At 44.6% G+C, this 25,233-nt stretch overlaps 1 protein-coding gene across 10 annotated transcripts in view; it reads left to right on the forward strand.

Moving 5' to 3' along the window:
• Window positions 1–25,233, forward strand: part of LOC144495209 (nipped-B-like protein) — a 728,344-nt gene that overhangs the window by 251,126 nt on the left and 451,985 nt on the right. For 5 of the 10 annotated variants that reach the window (XM_078215273.1, XM_078215271.1, XM_078215274.1 and 2 more), the window contains one exon: window positions 22,639–23,253. The exons of the other annotated variants lie outside the window; for them this stretch is intronic. In XM_078215273.1, the coding sequence (XP_078071399.1) occupies window positions 22,639–23,253 (615 nt within the window). The remainder of the gene's footprint in view (window positions 1–22,638; window positions 23,254–25,233) is intronic. 10 annotated transcript variants of the gene reach the window in all.

Raw genomic sequence — 25,233 nt, forward strand, 5'->3', positions numbered from 1 at the left:
GCCTCTGGTGTAGGGGATCATGTTATCAGCAATGATAGATGTTTTACTAACTATCATACAACAGAATTGGCATAAATACTTCATTCTCAAGTTATCATAGAATCCAATCATGGAATCTTACAGTGCAGAAGGAGGCTATTCGGCCCATCGAGTCTCCACCAACCACAATGCACCCAGACCCTATACCCATAACCCCATGCATCTACCCTAGCTAGTCCCCCTGACACTAAGGAGCAATTTAGCATGGCCAATTCACCTAACCTGCACACCTTTGGACTGTGGGAGGAAACTGGAGCACCCGGAGGAAACCAATGCAGACACAGGGAGAATGTTTACAGCATGGAAACGGGCCCTTCGGCCCAACTTGTCTATGTTGCCCTTTTTAACCCCTAAGCTAGTCCCAATTACCCACATTTGGCCCATATCCCTGTAAACCCATCTTACCCACGTAACTGTCTAAATGCTTTGTAAAAGACAAAATTGTACCTGCCTCTACTACTGCCTCTGGCAGCTTGTTCCAGACACTCACCACCCTCTGAAAAAATTGTCCCTCTGGACACTTCTGTATCTCTCCCCCTCTCCTTAAACATAGAACATTACATAGAACATAGAAAGCCACAGCACAAACAGGCCCTTCGGCCCACAAGTTGCGCCGATCACATCCCCACCTCTAGGCCTATCTATAGCCCTCAATCCCATTAAATCCCATGTACTCATCCAGAAGTCTCTTAAAAGACCCCAACGAGTTTGCCTCCACCACCACCGACGTCAGCCGATTCCACTCACCCACCACCCTCTGAGTGAAAAACTTACCCCTGACATCTCCTCTGTACCTACCCCCCAGCACCTTAAACCTGTGTCCTCTCGTAGCAACCATTTCAGCCCTTGGAAATAGCCTCAGAGTCTACCCTATCCAGACCTCTCAACATCTTGTAAACCTCTATCAGGTCACCTCTCATCCTTCGTCTCTCCAGGGAGAAGAGACCAAGCTCCCTCAACCTATCCTCATAAGGCATGCCCCCCAATCCAGGCAACATCCTTGTAAATCTCCTCTGCACCCTTTCAATGGTTTCAACATCTTTCCTGTAATGAGGTGACCAGAACTGCGCGCAGTACTCCAAGTGGGGTCTAACCAGGGTCCTATAAAGCTGCAGCATTATCTCCCGACTCCTAAACTCAATCCCTCGATTAATGAAGGCCAGTACGCCGTACGCCTTCTTGACCGCATCCTCCACTTGCGAGGCCGATTTAAGAGTCCTATGGACCCGGACCCCAAGGTCCTTCTGATCCTCTACACTGCTAAGAAAGGTACCCTTCATATTATACTGCTGCTTCATCCCATTGGATCTGCCAAAATGGATCACCACACACTTATCCGGGTTGAAGTCCATCTGCCACTTCTCCGCCCAGTCTTGCATTCTATCTATGTCTCGCTGCAACTTCTGACATCCCTCCAAACTATCCACAACACCACCTACCTTGGTGTCGTCAGCAAACTTACCAACCCATCCCTCCACTTCCTCATCCAGGTCATTTATGAAAATGACAAACAGCAAGGGTCCCAGAACAGATCCCTGGGGCACTCCACTGGTCACTGACCTCCATGCAGAGAAAGACCCCTCCACAGCCACTCTCTGCCTTCTGCAGGCAAGCCAGTTCTGGATCCACAAGGCAACAGCCCCTTGGATCCCATGCCCTCTCACTTTCTCAAGAAGTCTTGCATGGGGGACCTTATCGAACGCCTTGCTGAAGTCCATATAGACCACATCCACCGCTCTTCCTTCGTCAATGTGTTTGGTCACATTTTCAAAGAACTCAACCAGGCTCGTAAGGCACGAACTGCCCTTGACAAAGCCGTGCTGACTACTTTTGATCATACTAAACTTCTCTAGATGATCATAAATCCTGTCTCTCAGGATCCTCTCCATCAACTTACCAACCACTGAGGTTAGACTCACCGGTCGGTAATTTCCCGGGCTGTCCCTGTTCCCTTTCTTGAATATAGGGACCACATCTGCAATCCTCCAATCCTCCGGAACCTCTCCCGTCTCCATCGACGATGCAAAGATCATCGCCAAAGGCTCCGCAATCTCCTCCCTCGCCTCCCACAGTAACCTGGGGTACATCCCATCCGGTCCCGGCGACTTACCAACCTTGATGCCATTACAGTGCAGTACAGGCCCTTCAGCCCTCGATGTTGTACCAAACAGTGAAACCAATCTAAAGCCATCTAACCTACCCTATTCCAATATCATCCATATGTTTATCCAATGACCATTTAAATGCCCTTAATGTTGGCGAGTCCACTACTGTTGCAGGCTGGGCATTCCACGCCCTTACTACTCTCTGAGTGAAGAACCTACCTCTGACATCTGTCCTATATCTATCACCCCTCAATTTAAAGCTATGTCCCCTCGTGCTAGCTATCACCATCCGAGGAAAAAGGCTCTCACTATCCACCCTATATAATCCTCTGATCACCTTGTATGCCTCTATTAAGTCACCTCTTAACCACCTTCTTCTCTAACGAAAACAACCTCCAGTCCCTCAGCCTTTCCTCATAAGACCTTCCCACCATACCAGGCAACATCCTAGTAAATCTCCTATGCCCTCTAGCTTTAGACTTCTCTACCTTTGGGAAAAGATATTGACTCTGGTTGATATATGCCCCTCATTATTTTATAGACTTCTATAAGATCACCCCTAATTCTCCTACACTCCAGGGAAAAAAGTCCCAGTCTATCCAGCCTCTCCTTATAACTCAAACCATCAAGTCCCGGTAGCATCCAAGTAAATCTTTTCTGCACGCTTTCTAGTTTAATAATATCCTTTCTATAATAGGGTGACCAGAACTGTACACAGTATTCCAAATGTGATCTTACCAATGTTTTGTACAACTTCAACAAGACGTCCCAGCTCCTGTATTCAATGTTCTGACCAATGAAACCAAGCATGCCGAATGACGCCTTCACCACTCTGTCCACCTGTGACTCCACTTTCAAGGAGCTATGAACCTGTACTCCCAGATCTCTTTGTTCTATCTGTCCCCAAAACCCTACTATTAACTGAGTAAGTCCTGCCCTGGTTTGATCTATCAAAATGCATCACCTCGCACTTATCGAAATTAAACTCCATCTGCCATTTGTCAGCCCACTGGCCCAAATCATCAAGGACCTCTTGCAATCGGAGATAACTTTCTTCACTGTACACTATGCCACCAATCTTGGTGTCATCTGCAAAGTTACTAACCGTGCCTCCTAAATTCTCATCCAAATCATTAATATAAATGAGAAATAACAGTGGGCCCAGCACTGATCCCTGAGGCACACCGCTGGTTACAGGCCTCCAGTTTGAAAAACAACCCTCCACAACCACCCTTTGTCTTCTGTCATCAAGCCAATTCTGTGTTCAATTGGCCATCTCCCCTTGGATCCCATGAGATTTAATCTCATGCAACAGCCTATCATTTGGTGGCACGGCACAGTGGTTAGCACTGCTGCGCCTCAGCACCAGGGACCCGGGTTTGATTCCTGACTTGGGTTACTGTCTGTGTGGAGTTTACATGTTCTCCGGGTGCTCCGGTTTCCTCCCACAGTCTGAACGACGTGCTGGTTAGGTGCATTGACCCGAACAGGCGCCGGGCTGTGGCGACTAGGGGAATTTCACAGTATCTTCATTGCAGTGTTAATGTAAGTCTTACTTGTGACTAATAAACTTTTACTTGGTACCTTGTCAAAGGCCTTGCTAAAGTCCATGTAGAGAACATCAACTACGCTGCCCTCATCTACCTTCTTGGTTACCCCTTCAACAAACTCAATCAAATTTGAGAGACATGATTTTCCACTCGCAAAGTCATGCTGACTGTCCCTAATCTGTCCTTGCCCTCCTAAAATGCCTGTCTTTCCGAATACCTTCCAACAACTTACCCACTACAGATGTAGTTATCTTGTGAAGAAAGGTTAAACGCGCTATATACCTATATTCTTTGGAGTTTAGAAGAATGTGAGATGATCTTATTGAAACCTTTAAGAAGAGACTGCCAGACTGATTCCTGGAACGGCAGAACTGACATATGAAGAGAGACTGGATCGACTGTGCTTGTACTCATTGGAATTTAGAATGAGGGGAGATCTCATAGAAACATATAAACTCCTGATGGGACTGGAATATTCCCGCTGTTGGGGGAGTCCAGAACTAGGGGTCAAGGTCTAACAATAAGGAATAGACCATTCAGGACTGAGATGAGGAAGAACTTCTTCACTGAGTTGTGAATCTGTGGAATTGCCTACCACAGAAAGCTGTTGGGGCCAGTTCATTAGATACATTCAAGAGGGAGTTGGGCTTGGCCATGTGGCCAAAGGGATCAAGGGGAATAGAGAGGGAGTGGGATACTGGAAGTACATGATCAGCCATGATATTGAATAGTGGAGCAGGCTCAAATGACCGAATGGCCTACTCCTGCAACCATTTTCTATGTTTCTAAATGGGATAGACGCGGAGAGGCAGTTTCCATTTGTGGGAGGTCTAAAACTAGGGGACATAGTTTAAGAATAAGAGGTCTCCATTTTAAAATGGAGATAAAGGAAAAATATTTTCTGCAGACCGTTAATATGTGGAATTCTGTTCTCCAGAAAGCAATGGTGATTGAATTTACTCGAGGCAGAATTAAGACATAAGAACATAAGAAATAGGAGCAGGAGAAGGCCATCTAGCCCCTCGAGCCTGCCCCGCCATTCAATAAGATCATGGCTGATCTGAAGTGAATCAGTTCCACTTACCTGTCTGCTCCCCATAACCCTTAATTCCCCTACCGATCAGAAATCCATCTATCCGTGACTTAAACGGAAGCTGAGAGCCATGACTTAAACTGGAAGCTGAGAGCCAAGCCAAAACATGTGGTCATCTCTGGTACGTTGCCGGTGCCACGTGATAGCGAGTTGAGGAACAGGGAGAGAGTGCAGTTAAACATGTGGTTGCAGGGATGGTGTAGGAGGGAGGGTTTCAGATATGTGGATAATTGGAACACATCCTGGGGAAGGTGGGACCTCTACAAACAGGACAGGGTGCACCTGAACCAGAGGGGCACCAATATCCTGGGAGGGAAATTTGAAATGGCTCTTCAGGGGGGTTTAAACTAATTTGTCAGGGGAGTGGGAAAAGGAGTTGTAGTCCAGAAGCCAGTGTTGAGGGTGGTGAGGTATTGGGGAAGGTATCAGGGTCAAGGGTGGGTACCGGTAGACAGGAAGGTGTGTTGAAGTGTGTCTACTTCAATGCAAGGAGCATCGGGAACAAGGTAGATGAACTTGGGGCGTGGATTGGTACTTGGGACTACGATGTTGTGGCCATTACGGAGACGTGGGTAGAACAAGGACAGGAATGGTTGTTGGACGTTCTGGGGTATAGATGTTTCAGTAAGTGTAGGGAAGCTGGTAAAAGAGGTGGAGGAGTAGCATTGTTAATCAAGGATAGTTTAACGGCTGCGGAAAGGCACTTCGAGGGGGATCTGCACACTGAGATAATATGGGCTGAGGTTAGAAATAGGAAAGGAGCGGGCACGTTGTTAGGAGTTTACTATAGGCCCCCAAATAGTAATAGAGATGTGGAGGAAGAAATTGCTAAGCAGATTATGGATATGTGTGGGGGTCACAGGGTAGTTGTCATGGGGGACTTTAACTTTCCAAATATTGATTGGAACCTTTGTAGGTCAAATAGTTCGGATGGGGCAGTTTTTGTGCAGTGTGTGCAGGAGGGTTTCCTGACACAATATGTGGATAGGCCGACAAGAGGTGAGGCCACATTGGATTTGGTACAGGGAAATGAACCGGGCCAAGTGTTAGATTTGGTTGTGGGAGAGCACTTTGGAGATAGTGACCACAATTCGGTGTCTTTTGTTATTGCAATGGAGAGGGGTAGGGCCGTACGGCAGGGCAAGGTTTACAATTGGGGGAGAGGTAATTATGATGCGATTAGGCAAGAATTAGGGGGCATGAGTTGGGAACAGAAACTGTCAGGGAAAGGAACGAATGAAAAGTGGAACTTTTTCAAGGAACAAAGACTGGGTGTCCTTAAGACCATAAGACCATAAGACATAGGAGCGGAAGTAAGGCCATTCGGCCCATCGAGTCCACTCCACCATTCAATCATGGTTGATTTCAACTCCATTTACCCGCTCTCTCCCCATAGCCCTTAATTCCTCGAGAAATCAAGAATTTATCAATTTCTGTCTTGAAGACGCTCAACGTCTCGGCCTCCACAGCCCTCTGTGGCAATGAATTCCACAGACCCACCACTCTCTGGCTGAAGAAATTTCTCCTCATCTCTGTTCTAAAGTGACTCCCTTTTATTCTAAGGCTGTGCCCCCGCGTCCTAGTCTCCCCTGTTAATGGAAACAACTTCCCTACGTCCATCCTATCTAAGCCGTTCATTACCTTGTAAGTTTCTATCAGATCTCCCCTCAACCTCCTAAACTCCAATGAATATAATCCCACGATCCTCAGACGTTCATCGTATGTCAGGCCTACCATTCCTGGGATCATCCGTGTGAATCTCCGCTGGACCCGCTCCAGTGCCAGTATGTCCTTCCTGAGGTGTGGGGCCCAAGATTGCTCACAGTACTCCAAATGGGGCCTAACCAGTGCTTTATAAAGCCTCAGAAGTACATCCCTGCTTTTGTATTCCAAGCCTCTTGAGATAAATGACAACATTACATTTGCTTTCTTAATTACGGACTCAACCTGCAAGTTTACCTTTAGAGAATCCTGGACTAGGACTCCCAAGTCCCTTTGCACTTTAGCATTATGAATTTTGTCACCGTTTAGAAAATAGTCCATGCCTCTATTCTTTTTTCCAAAGTGTACGACCTCGCACTTGCCCACGTTGAATTTCATCAGCCACTTCTTGGACCACTCTCCTAAACTGTCTAAATCTTTCTGCAGCCTCCCCACCTCCTCAATACTACCTGCCCCTCCACCTATCTTTGTATCATCGGCAAACTTGGCCAGAATGCTCCCAGTCCCGTCATCTAGATCGTTAATATATAAAGAGAACAGCTGTGGCCCCAACACTGAACCCTGCGGGACACCACTTGTCACCGGTTGCCATTCTGAGAAAGAACCTTTTATCCCAACTCTCTGCCTTCTGTCTGACAGCCAATCGTCAATCCATGTTAGTACCTTGCCTCGAATACCATGGGCCCTTATTTTACTCAGCAGTCTCCCGTGAGGCACCTTGTCAAAGGCCTTTTGGAAGTCAAGATAGATAACATCCATTGGCTCTCCTTGGTCTAACCTATTTGTTATCTCTTCAAAGAACTCTAACAGGTTTGTCAGGCACGACCTCCGCTTACTAAATCCATGCTGACTTGTCTTAATCCGACCCTGCACTTCCAAGAATTTAGAAATCTCATCCTTAACGATGGATTCTAGAATTTTGCCAACAACTGAGGTTAGGCTAATTGGCCTATAATTTTCCATCTTTTTTCTTGTTCCCTTCTTGAACAGTGGGGTTACAACAGCGATTTTCCAATCCTCTGGGACTTTCCCTGACTCCAGTGACTTTTGAAAGATGGGTATGTCCCTGTCCCTGTCAGGCAGGGAGGAAATGGCCGAGTGAGGGAACCATGGTTCACGAAAGAGGTGGAATGTCTTGTGAAAAGGAAGAGGGAAGCTTATGTAGGGATGAGGAAACAAGGTTCAGATGGCTCGATTGAGGGTTACAAGTTAGCAAGGAACGAGCTGAAAAAGGGGCTTAGGAGAGCTAGGAGGGGACATGAGAAGTCCTTGGCGGGTCGGATCAAGGAAAACCCCAAGGCTTTTTACTCTTATGTGAGGAATAAAAGAATGACCAGGGTGAGGTTAGGGCCGGTCAAGGACAGGAGTGAGAACTTGCGGATCGCGAAGAGCATTGTCGGGCAATACAGCAGGATATTGATAGGCTGGAAAATTGGGCGGAGAGGTGGCAGAGTTTAATCCGGATAAATGTGAAGTGATGCATTTTGGAAGAAATAATGTAGGCAGGAGTTATACAATAAATGGCAGAGTCATCAGGAGTATAGAAACACAGAGGGACCTAGGTGTGCAAGTCCACAAATCCTTGAAGGTGGCAACACAGGTGGAGAAGGTGATGAAGAAGGCATATGGTATGCTTGCCTTTATCGGACGGGGTATAGAGTATAAAAGCTGGAGTCTGATGATGCAGCTGTATAGAACGCTGGTTAGGCCACATTTGGAGTACTGCGTCCAGTTCTGGTCGCCGCACTACCAGAAGGACGTGGAGGCGTTAGAGAGAGTGCAGAGAAAGTTTACCAGGATGTTGCCTGGTATGGAGGGTCTTAGCTATGAGGAGAGATTGGGTAAACTGGGGTTGTTCTCCCTGGAAAGACGGAGAATGAGGGGAGATCGAATAGAGGTGTACAAAATTATGAAGGGGATAGATAGGGTGAACGGTGGGAAGCTTTTTCCCAGATCAGAAGTGACGTTCACGAGGGGTCACGGGCTCAAGGTGAGAGGGGCGAAGTATAACTCAGATATGAGAGGGATGTTTTTTACACAGAGGATGGTGGGGGCCTGGAATGCGCTGCCAAGTAGGGTGGTGGAGGCAGGCACGCTGACATCGTTTAAGACTTACCTGGCTAGTCACATGAGCAGCCTGGGAATGGAGGGATACAAAGGATTGGTCCAGATGGACCAAGGAGCGGCACAGGCTTGGAGGGCCGAAGGGCCTGTTTCCTGTGCTGTACTGTTCTTTGTTCTTTGTGTATGAAGTCAGTAGAGATAGGCGAGGTGATGAATGAATACTTTTCTTCAGTGTTCACCAAGGAGAGGGGCCATGTTTTTGAGGAAGTGAAGGTGTTACAGGCTAATAGGCTGGAGGAAATAGATGTTCGGAGGGAGGATGTCCTGGCAGATTTGAATAAACTGAAGGTCGATAAGTCCCCTGGGCCTGATGAAATATATCCGAGGATTCTTTGGGAGGCAAGGGATGAGATTGCAGAGCCTTTGGCTTTGATCATTGGGTCCTCGCTGTCCACGGGGATGGTGCCAGAGGACTGGAGAATGGCGAATGTTGTTCCTCTGTTTAAGAAAGGGAATAGAAATGACCCTGGTAATTATAGACCGGTTAGTCTTACTTCGGTGGTTGGTAAATTGATGGAAAAGGTCCTTCGAGATGGGATTTACGACCATTTAGAAAGATGCGGATTAATCCAGGATCGTCAGCACGGATTCGTGAAGGGCAAGTCGTGCCTCACAAATTTGATTGAATTTTTTGACGAGGTAACCAAGTGTGTTGATGAAGGTAGGGCAGTTGATGTCATATACATGGATTTTAGTAAGGCGTTTGATAAGGTCCCCCATGGTCGGCTTATGATGAAAGTAAGGAGGTGTGGGATAGAGGGAAAGTTGGCCGATTGGATAGGTAACTGGCTGTCTGATCGAATGATGTGGAGATGCCGGTGTTGGACTGGGGTAAACACAGTAAGAAGTTTAACAACACCAGGTTAAAGTCCAACAGGTTTATTTGGTAGCAAAAGCCACACAAGCTTTCGAAGCTCTAAGCCCCTTCTTCAGGTGAGTGGGAATTCTGTTCACAAACAGAGCTTATAAAGACACAGACTCAATTTACATGAATAATGGCAGGACCTTGGTGAGACCACATTTGGAATATTGTGTGCAGTTCTGGTCACCTCACTATAAGAAGGATGTGGAAGTGCTGGAAAGAGTGCAGAGGAGATTTACCAGGATGCTGCCTGATTTGGAGGGTCGGTCTTATGAGGAAAGGTTGAGGGAGCTAGGGCTGTTCTCTCTGGAGCGGAGGAGGCTGAGGGGAGACTTGATAGAGGTTTATAAAATGATGAAGGGGATAGATAGAGTGAACGTTCAAAGACTATTTCCTCGGGTAGATGGAGCTATTACAAGGGGGCATAACTATAGGGTTCATGGTGGGAGATATAGGAAGGATATCAGAGGTAGGTTCTTTACGCAGAGAGTGGTTGGGGTGTGGAATGGACTGCCTGCAGTGATAGTGGAGTCAGACACTTTAGGAACATTTAAGCGGTTATTGGATAGGCACATGGAGCACACCAGGATGATAGGGAGTGGGATAGCTTGATCTTGGTTTCAGATAAAGCTCGGCACAACATCGTGGGCCGAAGGGCCTGTTCTGTGTTCTATGTTCATTAAACATATTCAACGAGGTAGCCTCCACCACTTCAGTGGGCAGAGAATTCCAGAGATTCACCACCCTTTGAGAGAAGAAGTTCCTCCTCAACTCTGTCCTAAACTGACCCCCCTTCATTTTGAGGCTGTACCCTCGAGTTCTGATTTCCTTTCTAAATGGAAAGAATCTCTCCACTTCTACCTTATCCAGCCCCTTCATTATCTTATATGCCTCTATAAGATCACCCCTCAGCCTCCTAAACTTCAATGAGTACAAACCTAATCTGCTCAATCTCCCCTCATAATCTACACCCCTCATCTCTGGTATCAACCTAGTGACCCTTCTCTGCACTCCCTCCAAGGCCAATATATCCTTTCGCAAGTATGGAGACCAATACTGCACACAGTATTCCAGCTGCGGCCTCACCAATGCCTTGTACAGATGCAGCAAGACCTCCCTGCTTTTATATTCTATCCCCCTCGTGATAAATGCCAACATCCCATTTGCCTCTTGATCACCTGTTGTACTTGCAGACTGAGTTTTTGCGACTCATGCACAAGGACCCCCAGGTCCCTTTGCCCAGTAGCATGTTGTAATTTTTTTCCATTTAAATAATAATCCAATTTGCTATTATTTCTTCCAAAGTGAATAACCTCGCATTTGTCAACGTTATACTCCATCTGTCAGATCCTCGCCCACTCACTCAACCTATCCAAATCTCTATGCAATTCACTTTCCTACTTATCTTCGTGTCGTCAGCAAACTTTGTTACCCTATCCTCAGTCCCCTCCTCCAGATCATCTGTGTAAATAGTAAACAGTTGAGGCCCCAGTACCGATCCCTGCGGCACGCCACTAGTCACCATCTGCCAACCTGAAAAGCACCCATTTATTCCAACTCTCTGCTTCCTGTTGGATAGCCAATCCCCAATCCACGCTAACACCCTACCTCCAACTCCGTGTGCCCCAATCTTCTGCAGAAACCTTTTGTGAGGCACCTTATGGAATGCCTTTTGGAAATCCAAAAACACCACATCTACAGGTTCCCCTTCGTCAACCGCACTAGTCACATCTTCATAAAAATCCAGTAAGTTCGTCAAACACGACTTTCCTCTCATGAATCCATGCTGCGTCTGCTTGATCGAACCATTCCTATCCAGATGGCCCACTATTTCTTCTTTAATGATGGATTCCAGCATTTTCCCAACTACAGACGTTAAGCTAACCGGCCTGTAGTTACCCGCCTTTTGTCTACTTCCTTTTTTAAACAGCGGCGTAACAGTAGCCGTTTTCCAATCAGCTGGCACTACCCCAGAGTCCAGTGAATTTTGATAAATAACCACTAACGCATCCGCTATTACCTGTGACATTTCTTTCAGTACCCTGGGATGCATTCCATCCGGGCCCGGGGACTTGTCCACCTTCAGTCCCGTTAGTCTACCAAGCACTGCCTCTCTAGTAACAATAATTGTATTGAGTACCTCTCCTCCTACCAACACTCGATCGTTAATATTCGGTAAACTATTTGTGTCTTCCACCGTGAAGACCGACACACAAAACCTATTTCAAGTCTCCGCCATTTCCTCGTTTTCCACTATTAAATCCCCCCTCTCGTCCTCCAAGGGTCCAACATTCACTCTCGCCACTCTATTCCTTTTTATATATTTGTAAAAACTTTTACTAGTATTTTTTATGTTTAGAGCTAGTTTAGTTTCATAATCTATCTTTCCTTTCTTTATCGTTTTCTTAGTCATTGTTTGTTGTTTTTTAAAGCTTTCCCAATCTTCTAAGTCTCCACTATTTTTGGCCACTCTGTACGCATCGGTTTTTAATTTAATACACTCCTTTATTTCCTTTGTTATCCACGGCTGGCTATCCCTTTTCTTACAGTCCTTCTTTATCATCGGACTATATTTTTGCTGAGTACTGAAAAAGATCTCCTTAAAAATCCTCCATTGTTCCTCAGCTGTCCTACCTACCAGTCTGCTCTCCCAGTCCACCCTCGCCAATTCAGCCCTCATCCTATCGTACTCCCCTTTGTTCAAGCAGAGGACATTGGTTTGGGACCCTACTTTCTCCCCCTCCATCTGCACCAGAAATTCGACCATATTGTGATCACTCGACCCAAGAGGGTCCTTCACAAGAAGATCCTTAATTCTACCTGTCACGTTACACATTACCAGATCTAAGCTAACTTGTTCCCTCGTAGGTTCTGTAACATACTGTTCAAGGTAACTATCCCGACAGCATTCTAAGAACTCTTCCTCCATCACACCACGTCCAACTTGAGTCAGCCAATCAATATGCAGGTTAAAATCCCCCATGATTATTGCCGTTCCGTTTTTGCACGCATCCATTATTTGCTTGTTTATAGCCCTCCCCACCTCAACATTATTATTTGGGGGCCCATTGACCACGCCTACTAGTGTCTTTCTCCCCCTACTATTCCTTATCTCCACCCATAATGTTTCCACGTTTTGCTCCTTAGAACCTATGTCGTCCCTCACTACTACCCTGATATTATCCTTTATTAACAGAGCTACCCCACCCCTTTTTCCATCCTGTCTATCCTTTCTCGATGCCTGATACCCCATGATATTCATTTCCCATTCCTGGTCACCCTGTAACCACGTTTCTGTAATGGCCACTAGATCATACCCATTTGTGCCATCAACTCATTTACTTTGTTCCGAATGCTTTGTGCATTCAGGCAAAGTGTCCTTATTCCAGCTTTTATCTGGACCCGAATTGTTGAAATGTTATTAACCTCCTCCCTCTTACACTGTCTATAACCCTGCTCTGTTTGTGAGCTAACTTCCTCACTCCCAGTCACCTCGTCTCGATCCCCTCCCCCCAATCTATCTGGTTTAAATTCTCCCCAGTAGCCTTTGCCAACCTTCCTGCCAGAACATTGGTCCCCCTTGGATTCAAGTGCCACCCATTTTTTGTGTACAGGTCACACCTGCCCCTGAAGAGGTCCCAATGGTCCCTGCACCAGTCCCTCAGCCACACATTCATCCTCCACCTCACTCCATTTCTGTCCTCACTTTCCCGTGGCACAGCTGTATGATAGACAAGGGAATGTTATGAGGGCAGAGGGTAAGTGGAGTTGGGATCGTAACCAGATCAGCCATGATCTTATTGAATGGCAGAGCAGGTTTAAAGCCTGAAAAGTCTATTCCTGTTCCGATGTTTGTAATTGATTTTACACAATAGCTATGACAGAAACATGATCTCAAAGTGGTACCAGCTGGGACTTGAATACTTGACATTTCAGGAGGGCCCAAAGAAAGGAAAGAGAGGTGGGTGGCTCTTATTAAAATATAAAATCAGTACAGTTGTGAGAAAGTTTTCTTGATTCAGGCCAAAATGTAGAATCCGTTTTGGTGGAACTAAGAAAAAGCAAGGGGAAGAAATAATTGGTGAGTGGTTACACTGTAGGGCAGACTTTATAAACCAAAACAATGGGAGTCTGTAATAGGCGTACTGTAACAATAGTTGAGATTTTGATCATTTCAGTTGGATAAATCAAATTACAGAAGTAGCCTTGAGGATGAGTTCATAGTGTGTTCGTAATAGTTTCTTAGAACGGTAGGTTTTGAAAAGAACCAGAAAGCAGGCTGTTTACGAACTGGTTATGGAAACATAGAAAACTACAGCACAAAACAGGCCCTTCGGCCCCACAAGTTGTGTCGAACATATCCCTACCTTTTAGGCCTACCTATAACCCTCCATCCTATTAAGTCCCATGTACTCATCCAGGAGTCTCTTAAAAGACGCTATTGAGTTCGCCTCCACCACCACTGACAGCAGCCGATTCCACTCATCCACCACCCTCTGTGAAAAACTTCCCCCTAACATTTCCCCTGTACCTACCCCTCAGCACCTAAAACCTGTGTCCTCTCGTAGCAGACATTTCCACTCTGGAAAAAGCCTCTGAGAGTCCACCCGATCTATGCCTCTCAACATCTTATATACCTCTATTAGGTCTCCTCTCATCCTACGTCTCTCCAAGGAGAAAAGACCGAGCTCCCTCAGCCTATCCTCATAAGGCATGCCACTCAATCCAGGCAACATCCTTGTAAATCTCCTCTGCACCCTTTCAATCTTTTCCACATCCTTCCTATAATGAGGTGACCAGAACTGAGCACAGTACTCCAAGTGGGGTCTGACGAGGGTCTTATATAGCTGCATCATTATCCCCGGACTCCTAAACTCAATCCCTCGATTGATAAAGGCCAGCACACCATACGCCTTCTTAACCACCCCCTCCACCTGCGGGGCCGATTTTAGAGTCCTGTGTGTAATGCAACGGACGAGATCAATAAGGGATCCTTTAGGTATGAGAGATCATCAGATGGAATTTTTCATTCAGTTTTAGGATAAGTTTTGTGTCTGAAGCTGGTGCCTTAAACTTGAAGACAAATACAAGGCTATGAAGCTAGATTTGGCTAGAGCGGAATTGGAAATTGGGTTAAAAGACAAGACGGTGGAAATGCAATAGAAGGCATTTAATGAGATATTTAAAACTCTCAACAGGGACATATAATATTGAGAAAGAAGGACAAAGTGAGAAAGATGCACCATCCTTGACTAAGGGAGTTAAGGATAATAACCAAATTGAAAGAAAAATCGAGCGAGGATTATATGAGTGGTGAGGGGGGTGGGTGGTAGCGCTGTTAATTAAGGATGTTTCAAAGATTAGTGATAGGCCAGAAGGTGGGAAACTTTTGAAATCAACAAATGGCTTAAAACAAAAGGGGAGAAATTGGAGTATGAGAAAAAATTGGCAAGAACTATCAAAAAGACAGTCAAAGCTTTGACAATTACATAAAGAAGAGGAAAGAAGCTAAATTAAGCATTAGTCTCTTAGAACGTGAGACTGGGCAATTAATAATGGTATACAAGGAAATAATCAAGACTTCAAACAAGTGCTTTGAATCTGTCTTCACAGTAAAAGTTAAAGTTTCCCAAGAATAGAAGAACTCGAGGCGAAAGGGAGGGAGGAACTTAAAACAACCGTTATTACTAGAGAAAAGGTAGAGGGAAAACTAATGAGACTAAAAGCTGAACTGACAACCTGCATTCTAATTGGCTGCAGAGTTAGTGGGTGCAAAAGTTATTTCTTTCCAAAATATCCTAGATTCTGCATTGGAAAGCCAAAAATGTAGCACCACGATTCAAGAAAAGGAGATAATTGGGAAGGTGGAAATCATAGGCCAGTTCATCTAACATCTGTCGTCCGGAAAATGTTTGAGGGAGGGAGTGAAGGACATTTAAAAAAAATCATAATACAATCGGGCAGAGTCAACATGGTTTTGTGAAAGTGGAATCATATTTGACAGATTTATTGAGAGTTCTTTAAGGATGTAACAAGCAGGGTGGTTAAGGGGAATCAGTTGTTGTAGTGTATTTAGATTTCCAAAAGACATTTGATAAGGCATGACATGAGATTATAAATGTCATAGCACATGATGTTGGGGGTGATATGGATATGCATGGATAGAGGATTGGCTAACTAACAGGAGATAGAGAGTTCGTATAATTGGTCCCTTACAGGTTGGAAAGCTGCAATTAGTGAAGTTTGATTTGATTTATTACTGTCACGTATCAATATACAGTGAAAAGAATTGTTTCTTGCGCGCCATACAGACCAAGCATACCGTTCATAGAGAAGGAAAGGATAGAGTGCAGAATGTAGTGTTACAATCATAGCTAGGGTGTAGAAAAAGATCAACTTAATGCAAGGGAGGTCCATTCAAACGTCTGATGGCAGCAGGGAAGAAGCTGTTCTTGAGTCGTTGGTATGTGACCTCAGACTTCTGCATCTTTTTCCCGACAGAAGAAGGTGGAAAAGGGAATATCTGGGGTGCATGAGTCCTTAATTATGCTGGTTTCTTTGCCGAGGCAGCAGGAAATGTAGACAGAGTCAATGGATGGGAGGCTGGTTTGCGAGATGGATTGGGCTTTGTTCACGACCTTTTGTAGTTACTTGCGGTCTTGGGCAGAGCAGCAGCCCATACCAAGCTGTGATACAACCAGAAAGAATGCTTTCTATGGTGCATCCGAAAAAGTTGGTGAGAGTCGCAACTGACATGCCAAATTTCCTTAGTCTTCTGAGAAAGAAGAGGCGTTGGTGGGCTTTCTTAACAATAGTGTCGGCATGGGGGGACCAGGACAGGTTGTTGGTGATCTGGACACTTAAGAACTTGAAGCTCTCGACCCTTTCGACTTCGCCCACGTTAATGTAGACAGGGGCATGTTCTCCTTTATGCTTCCTGAAGTCGGGGGCATGTTCTCCTTTATGCTTCCTGAAGTCGGGGGCATGTTCTCCTTTATGCTTCCTGAAGTCGATGACAGTCTCCTTTGTTTTGTTGACTTTGAGGGAGAGATTATTGTTGCCGCACCAGATTCTGTATCTCATTCCTGTACTCTGTCTCGTCATTGTTTGAGATCCAACCTACTACGGTAGTGTCGTCAGCAAACTTGAAAATCCCCCCCCGGGGTGGGGGGGAATTTGGCGCCACAGTCATCGGTGTATAAGGAGTATAGTAGGAGGCTGAGAGCACAGCCTTGTGGGGCACTGGTGTTGAGGATGATCGTGGAGGAGGTGTCGTTGCCTATCCTCACTGATTGTGGTCTGTGAGTTAGGAAGTTCAGGATCCAGTCGCAGAGGGAGGTACCAAGGCCCAGGCCACGGAGTTTGGAGATGAGTTTTGTGGGAATGACCGTGTTGAAGACTGAGCTGTAGTCAATAAATAGGAGTTTGACATAGGTGTCCTTGTTATCTAGGTGTTCCAGGGTTTAGTGCAGGGCCAGGGAAATGGCGTCTGCTGTGGACCTGTTGCGGCGGTAGGCAAACTGTAGTGGATCCAGGTAGTCCGGGAGGCTGGAATTGATTCGTGCCATGACTAACCTTTCGAAGCACTTCCTAAGGTTGGATGTCAGAGCCACCGGCTGATGGTCATTACGGCACACTGCTTGGTTTTTCTTGGGTACCGGGATGATGGTCGTCGTCTTAAAGCAGATAGGAACCTCAGGTTGTTGTAAAGAGAGGTTGAAGATGTCTGTGAATACCCCTGCCAGCTGATCCGCGCAGGATCTGAGTGCTCGTCCAGGTCCCCATCCGGGCCAGTTGCTTTCCATGGGTTGACCTTCGAGCAAGCTGCTCTGACACCTGCAATGGTGACCCCAGATACAGGTTCATCCAAGGCTTCCAGGATGGAGGGCGTGCTCTTGCTGACCTCTTGCTCAAAACGGGCGTAGAATGCATTGAGCTCATCAGGGAACTACAAGGGGACCAATATACTTGCAGGGAGGTTTGCTAGTGTTATTGGGGAACGTTTAAACTAGATTTGCAGGGGGATGGGAACCAGAGTGCCAGAGCAGATAGTGGAGCAGGGGTAAAAAGACAGGTTAGTTCAAGCAAAATCACAAATGGAAGGGTTGAGTGTGGTGGAAATAACCTTTTGAGGTGTGTCTATTTCAATGCCAGGAGTATTGTGGGCTGAAGGCGTGGATAGACACATGGAAATATGACATTATAGCCATTAGTGAAACTTGGCTACAGGAGGGGCAGGACTGGCAGCTCAATGTTCCAGGGTTCCAATGTTTCAGACGGGATAGAGGCAGAGGGATAAAAGGTGGGGGGGTGGCATTGTTGGTCAGGGAAAATGTTACAGCGGTACTAGCTTGTCTACAGAGGCCCTATGGGTGGAGCTGAGAAACAGGAAAGGTATGACCACATTAATGGGGTTGTATTATAGACCACCCAATAGTCAGCGAGAATTGGAAGAGCAAATCAGCAGAGAGATAGCTGACAACTACAAGAAACACAAAGTTGTGATAGTAGGGGATTTTAATTGTCCATATATAAATTGGGACTCGCATACTGTTAAAGGTTTAGACGGGATAGAGTTTGTAAAATGTGTTCAGGAGAATTTTCTACATCAGTATATAGAGGTGCCAACGAGAGAGGATGCGATATTGGATCTCCTATTGGGAAATGAGTTAGGGCAGGTGATGGATGTGAGTGTGAGGGAACACTTTGGATCCAGTGATCATAATGCCATTAGTTTCAACCTGATCATGGATAAGGATAGATCTGGTCCTCGGGTTGAAGTTCTGAACTGGAAAAAGGCCAAATTTGATGAAATGAGAAGGGATCTGGGAAGTGTGGATTGGCACAGGCTGTTCTCTGGTAAGGATGTAAATGGAAAGTGGGAGGCCTTCAAAGGAGAAATTTTGAGAGTGCAGAGTTTGTATGTTCCTGTCAGGATTAAAGGCAAAGTAAATAGGAATAAGGAACCTTGGTTCTCGAGGGAGATTGTAACACTGATTAAGAGGAAGATAGAGTTGTATGAAATGTATAGGCAGCAAGAAACGGATCAGATGCTCGAGGAGTATAAAAAGTGCAAGAAGCTACTTAAGAGGGAAATCAGGAGGGCTAAAAGAAGACATGAGGTTGCTTTGGAAGACAGAGTGAAGGAAAATCCAAAGAGCTTCTATAGGTATGTTAGGAGCAAAAGGATAGTGAAGGATAAAATTGGTCCTCTTGAAGACCAGAGTGGTAGATTGTGTATGGAACCAAAAGAGATGGGGGAGATACTAAATGGTGTTTTTGCATCCGTATTTACTGAGGAAACGGGCATGGAGTCTACGGAAATAGGGCAAACAGGTAGGGAGGTCATGGAACCTTTACAGATTAAAGGGGAGGAGGTGCTTGCTGTCTTGAGGCAAATCAGAGTGGATAAATCCCCAGGACCGGACAGGGTATTCCCACGGATCTTGAGGGAAGCTAGTGATGAACTTGCAGGGGCCCTGGCAGACATATTTAAAATGTTACTGAATGCCTCAGACCTGGACTTCAGCAAGCAGTGGATATCCCTGTTCATCCATGGTTTCCAATTGGGGAACACACAAATTTGCTTCTTTGGCACACAGTTTTTTACACACTTACTAATGGAGTCAGTTACTGTCATGATGTACTTGTTCAGGCTGGTCGCAGAGTTTTTAAATACTGACCAGTCCACTGACTCCACGCAGCCCAGTAAGAGATTATCCGATTCCTCAGACCAATATTGCACGACTTTCTTTGATGGATTCTCCTGCTTCAGTTTTTGCTTGTAAGCCGGGAGCAGGAGCACAGCCTTGTGGTCTGATTTGTCAAAGTGTGGGCAGGCGATAGAGCGGTAGGCATGTTTGATATTTGTATAGCAGTGGTCGAGGATGTTTGGTCCTCTGGTGGAACAGGAGATGTATTGGTGGTAACTTGGTAGTTCGCTTTTGAGCTTGGCCTGATTGAAGTCCCCGGGCACGATGAACAAGGCTTCGGGGTCTTTCGTCTCGAGGCCTTGTAGTAGTAAATATTTCGTCCAGCGCGATCTTCACGTCCGCCTGGGGTGGGATTAAACTGCCATCGGGATAACGGAGGTGAACTCCTGTGGAAGGTAGTGGGGGCGGCATTTTGGAGTCAGGAAGTGCTGCAGGAGTCAGTGTTGGAGCCTCAACTATTTGTGATCTATATTAATTACTTGGATGAAGAGACCAGATATATTGTCGACAAATTTAGTGATCTCCAAAATAGATGGGAAAAGCAAGTTGAGCATAGAAAATAGCCTGGAAAGTGTTATACGTAAACAGGCAAACATTAGGCAAATGGAGCATAAGTGAGAAAGTGTGAGGCTGTCAACTCTGAGAGCAAGGATAGAAAAGCAGAATATTATTTAAATTTAGACACAATGTTAATTACTTCATATAGAGGGATCTGGCTTTCCTTGAACCTGAACCACAACAAATAGCATGCAGGTATAGCGAGCAATCAGGAAGACAAATGGGATGTTGGCCTTAGTTACAGGGAGGGTGAAGCATGGAAGTAGAGAAGATTTGGGACAAATTTTTGGAGCATTGGTGAGGCAGCACCAGGAGTACTGTGTATAATTTTGTTCTCCTTTCTTAAAGAATATGCTGTCATTGGAAGCACTGGAGAGATGTTTCACTAGGTTATAAGTGAACGGGCAAATATTTGGCAGATGGAATACAATGTGGGAAAATGTGAAGTTGTCAACTACGAGAGCAAGGATAGAAAAGTAGAATATTTAAATAGTGAGACGCTGCTGATTCCTGGGATGAAGCTCTGTCTTATGAGGCTGAGCAGGTTGGCTCTGTACTCAGAGAGGTGATTGTATTGGAACATTCAAGATTTTGACAGGGCTTTGAGAGGGTATCTGCTGGGAGGATGTCTCCTCTCCTGAGAGGATCAAGAGTTGGGCACTGTTTCAGAATAAGGGGCCTCCCGTTTAAGGTGCAGATTAAGAGGGATATCTTCTGAGGGTCTTCGGTTTTAGTCTTTGGAATTATTTTCCCCAGGGATCATTGAGGCTGGATAATTGAAAGTATGCAAGGATGTGTTTCTATGTTTCTATCGGGGCTAGAGGGATCAAGGGATATGGGGAAGGGGAGATCAGGATAATGAATTTGGTGATCAGCCTTGATCAAAATGAATTGTGCAGTAGGCTCAAACCTGTTAGATTTTTGATCAAGGGAGTTGAGGGTTATGGGACAAAACAGGAAGGTGAAGTTAAGGCCACAATTGGAGCAGACATGATCATCTTATTTGGCAGAGCAGAATCAATGGGCATAATGTCCTACCCTGTTTTTTCTACTTATGGTTATTTTTCCTAAGGTGTGAACTGCAGTTTGCCAGGAAGTAATGAGTTTGCTTGCATGCTTATGACACCTATTTGTGGGATAAACTCGTCCTCCATTCGTATTTCTTATTGTATCCAGGAACTTAGTAACAATCCATTTTGATGAGAGATTGTCATTGTTATAATCCCAGGGTGGGGTGATAGTGTTCAGGCCTTGTTTTCTTTCTGATCATTCATAAATCATATACTGTACAGCTTTCTGCTGGATTTCAAACCAGTATGTTTCCTGTCAAGGAAGTTGGATTTGCTTCCTTTTCTGAAGGACAGTTAAAACTTGTGCTTCAACCAGGAGCAGGCCGTGTCCTTTTCAGGTGACAGCCCTAAATCCATCGGAAAGTTTTAAGAGTTTAAATGTATTGCCTCATTTTCAAAGGCAATTGCATCAATTGATCCAGATCAACTGCTGGTATGCAGCATGGTGAACTGTTTTATCCAGTGGAGTCCTGCAGTCATTGCCACTTTGCACTTTCTACTTTCCCTATCATAGCATCCCCACTGACTAATTTTTGGGTAATGGACTGCTATTGTCTCAGATCCTGAGGCTCTGGGAATAGCAGTGTTCCTTTCTTTACAGGTATCATGTTTCTCAGTAACTGGGCAGGAATAAATATTTCTATACTTGTGCAGTTTAGTGCTGAAAGCACCAAGTGTTTGACCTGAGAGCTGCAAGTTTATTCTAAGTGATCTTCATGGGCTAAATGAAATGATTTGTTGGCACTTATATCTATCTAAAGGATACATTTTTTACTCTCAACAAAATCATAGTGAAATCCTTACTTTTAGTGGTAAGTCCATTCAGTTGAAAGTACTTTCCTTTGATTTAGCACCTTATACTGACTCTTTGGTATGCGTATAATGCCTGTTGGTTAATACTCTTCTGATGTGTAAGGATACACGTTTGCCTTGTACTTAGATATTTGAGCTCCACACAGCTGAGAATTGAGGGAGAAGTTTTACAAGATCGGACCTCGACTAGAACTACACCTGTACTTTAATAATTTGGTATACATAATAGCATGACGGAAATCTAATTTAACCCCGATTCAGCAACTTACCTTCATTAAAACCTATCCTTGCCCCAGTTTGGAAATTCTTATCTTTACTACTGAAAAGGATGGCATTAAATGTATTTCTTCACACGTTCGACCTATTAGTCACAACTACTTTCACTTCTCTTGATCATTTTCTTTGCGTGTCCTCTTCCGCTGTTTTCACTCATGTTACTGCTTCACAGGACCACTTTCGCATGGTGAATTTTGCCAGTATTCTTGGTAAAGATTTCTTTGAGGAGCAGGATGTTGCAAATGGATTATTCAGGCCAGCTAGTCAGAGATAGATGACTCTTGTTTACTTTTTAGAATTCCTATTCATATTGTGATTAATATTGGAAGGGAGCATCCACTGACAGGGTATATCTTCAGATTTGTCCTGGTTCAGCTGGTCAGGCACAAAACCCATGCATGTCTGTATGAAAGGTTATTTTGAAGAATAACCCTTTCTTTCACCCATTTTGTTTTCCATAGTTATTGTCCTTGCCATGACTTTGGTGTTTAATAGGATAGGTGTTCAGATTGCCAGCTGAGCTGAGATTTGTAACTGGGGTGAACATTTTTTAAATCTTAGAATATTTATCACTGGGAGTTTTCAGAATTATGCTTGTAAAGCTATTGGATGGTGCAGTGACAATATTTCATACAAGTTAAAATGCTATTTAGAAGTTTTGTACCCTGCAGTCCATGCACTAGATTTGAACTCTACCTTTTTTGTGCTGACAGCATCCAGGCCGCCTCTGATCTTGCAGTCGCCGCCTCCTTACACCTCTCCCAGAGATGCCCCACCTGATATTCTGCTGGACTCCCCAGACAGGATGGGAAGCAAGAAGAAAAATAAAAAGGCTAAGCTCACCAAGGATGACAAAGAACAGGCAGATAAGACTGCTATGTATGACATTGTCAGCTCTCCATCTAAGGACTGTACAAAGCTCACTTTGAGGCTGACTCGAGTTCGAGATCAGCAGGATGATATGCTCCCAAACATGGACAGCAGTACAGAAAATGAGGCAGAATTGAACAGTATGCAGTTCCCAGAACAGACTGCAAAACAGCCAGGGACTCCTAATGATATCCATGGCTCAATGAATGTTTCTGCTCAGTGTGTGCCTCAACAGGAGCAGGCTTTCCTTCAAGCACAGCAGGTCACTGTCTTGCAACAGAATAATGCAGTTGGAACAGTGAAAACATCACAGTCACAGCCACTACAGCAGCAATCACAACAACAGACTATGACACCATACGATGAGGTAGAATTGGATGCTTTAGCAGAGATTGAACGGATAGAACGAGAGTCTGCCATGGAGAGAGAGAGATGTTCCAAGGAGGTACAGGATAAAGGTGAGATTTTGATATGTGAAAGAGAATCTTGTGAAATTTATAAGGAAAAATAGTTTTAAAGTTCCTCTGCCCTCCTTCCATTTCTCATCTTTCGCAACAAACTTCCACTAACCAATTATGGAGGAGCCTGGCAAGGAAGTTGTTGTTGCTACATAAGCATCTGCTTGGAAGTCCTACTTCTGCTTTTGAGAGTGACTGCAGGTTCTGGTTGCTTTGGGAAGCCCCCATTGGCAGACTGATGTTCAATCTTTTTGAATTGGACTAGCAATAATTAAGAAATGCAGAATTTGAATTTAACTCTGAGATGCAATATCCTTACTAAATCGCTGGGATTTTTTGAGACATAAGTAGCAGAATTTCTTTGTTTCAAAGTAAAGTGTACGGTTTCATGGAGGCAATTGAAATTTATACTAAACATTGCCAAATGCCTATTCCTCTTCAGTACAGAACTGCACGCTTGCTTTTGAGTCATATTTTATAGGCATCTGGAGCAAATTTTGAGAAGTTCTTCTCGTTTCCAGAAAGTTTTGGGGCATAATTCAAACACATGATGGAAAGAGTGTCTTGGCCTGTTCTGTACAGTCACACAGCAAGCGCATCACACGAGACAAAAGAATCTATTACTTTATGCATTCCTGCATATACCTGTGCTATTTGCTGAAGGGTAATAGAGCTAGTGACATGGTGCAACAGTGCCGAGTACCTAGGATTTGACGCATGCAGAACACCAATGACATTGTTGGGGGAGGTAGACGATTGTAACTCGATTCAGAACTTGCCTGTTGGCTTTGTTCTTGGTTCTTGTCCATTCTTTAGAGTGAATGTTAAATTCTGATGTTTCCATTTGCACAAAAGCTGGACATATTTTGAAATGAATTAATAAAACCTTTATGCAAATACTGGTTCACATGGTTGGGCATTCTGATGTTTGGTGTTTCATTTTTATTCTTAGATTTAATAGGGAATGAGCATTTCTGCTGTGCAGTCATGATTATTTGGATCTGGACAGTGAAGCTTGTTTTGAACCCAATCCCCCCTGTTCAGTGCAATGTTAATGTTTTATTCTATCGAAATTTGAATTTCTAGTCTCTGAAACAATGTAATCCTAATGTGTACATCTGGTGGATGTGCATGTTGATGATTTTCATTGCATAAGTTGACAGTTATATAAAGAAAAGTCACTTAACTCTTCTTTGGACTGGCTTCAAACCTCTGATTTTCAGTTAGCCTAATTTAAAGTCCAGTGACAGCTAATGGATCACGTTCTAAAACTCTGCTCTGAATTTTCTCAATTTGCACTTGGCATTGTGAAGCCAAAATAATGCTGAAAGTTCAACTGGTTGATGTCTTAGCTTGAACATAAATAGGTGAGATTCAGACTTGAGCTTCAGTGGCTGTCTATCCTATCGAAAGTTACATTGATGAAACTGAACATGTGTTTTCATGAATTGTTTAAAGAACATTACTTTTAGTTTGAGGCTTTACTTTACATCTTGATAGATCATGAATTACGTGTATAATGGTAATTTTGTTAAGTGTGATCGCTTGGATGAAAGAGTTGTCCTCTGCCGAGAGACTGAGTAAATTGGGTCTGATTCTCTGGAGATTAGAAAAGTAAGAGGTGATCTTATTGCAACATACAAGATCCTGAAGTGTCTTGACAGCTTGTTTGCCCTGGCTGGAGAATCTAGAGCACAGGCACAGTGCTGGGATTGGGGTCGATTAGGACTGAATTGAGAAATCTCTTTACTGAAAAGGTTGTGAACCTTTGGAATTCTTTATCCCAGGGGTACTGGATGTTCCATCAATCATGGAATACTGGGAGTGAGCGGCAAAGTGGAATTGGGGCAGAAGATCTGTCATGATTGTATTGAATGGTGGTGCGGGCTTGAGGGGCTGAAGAGTCTACCCTATTTTGAGTTAATTCAGATGTTGTACCTGATTTGTCAAGTGCTATAGGCCGGAACGGTGCTTGATATT

This window comes from Mustelus asterias, chromosome 6 (genome assembly GCF_964213995.1).
Source record: "Mustelus asterias chromosome 6, sMusAst1.hap1.1, whole genome shotgun sequence".
Lineage (NCBI taxonomy): Eukaryota > Metazoa > Chordata > Chondrichthyes > Carcharhiniformes > Triakidae > Mustelus > Mustelus asterias.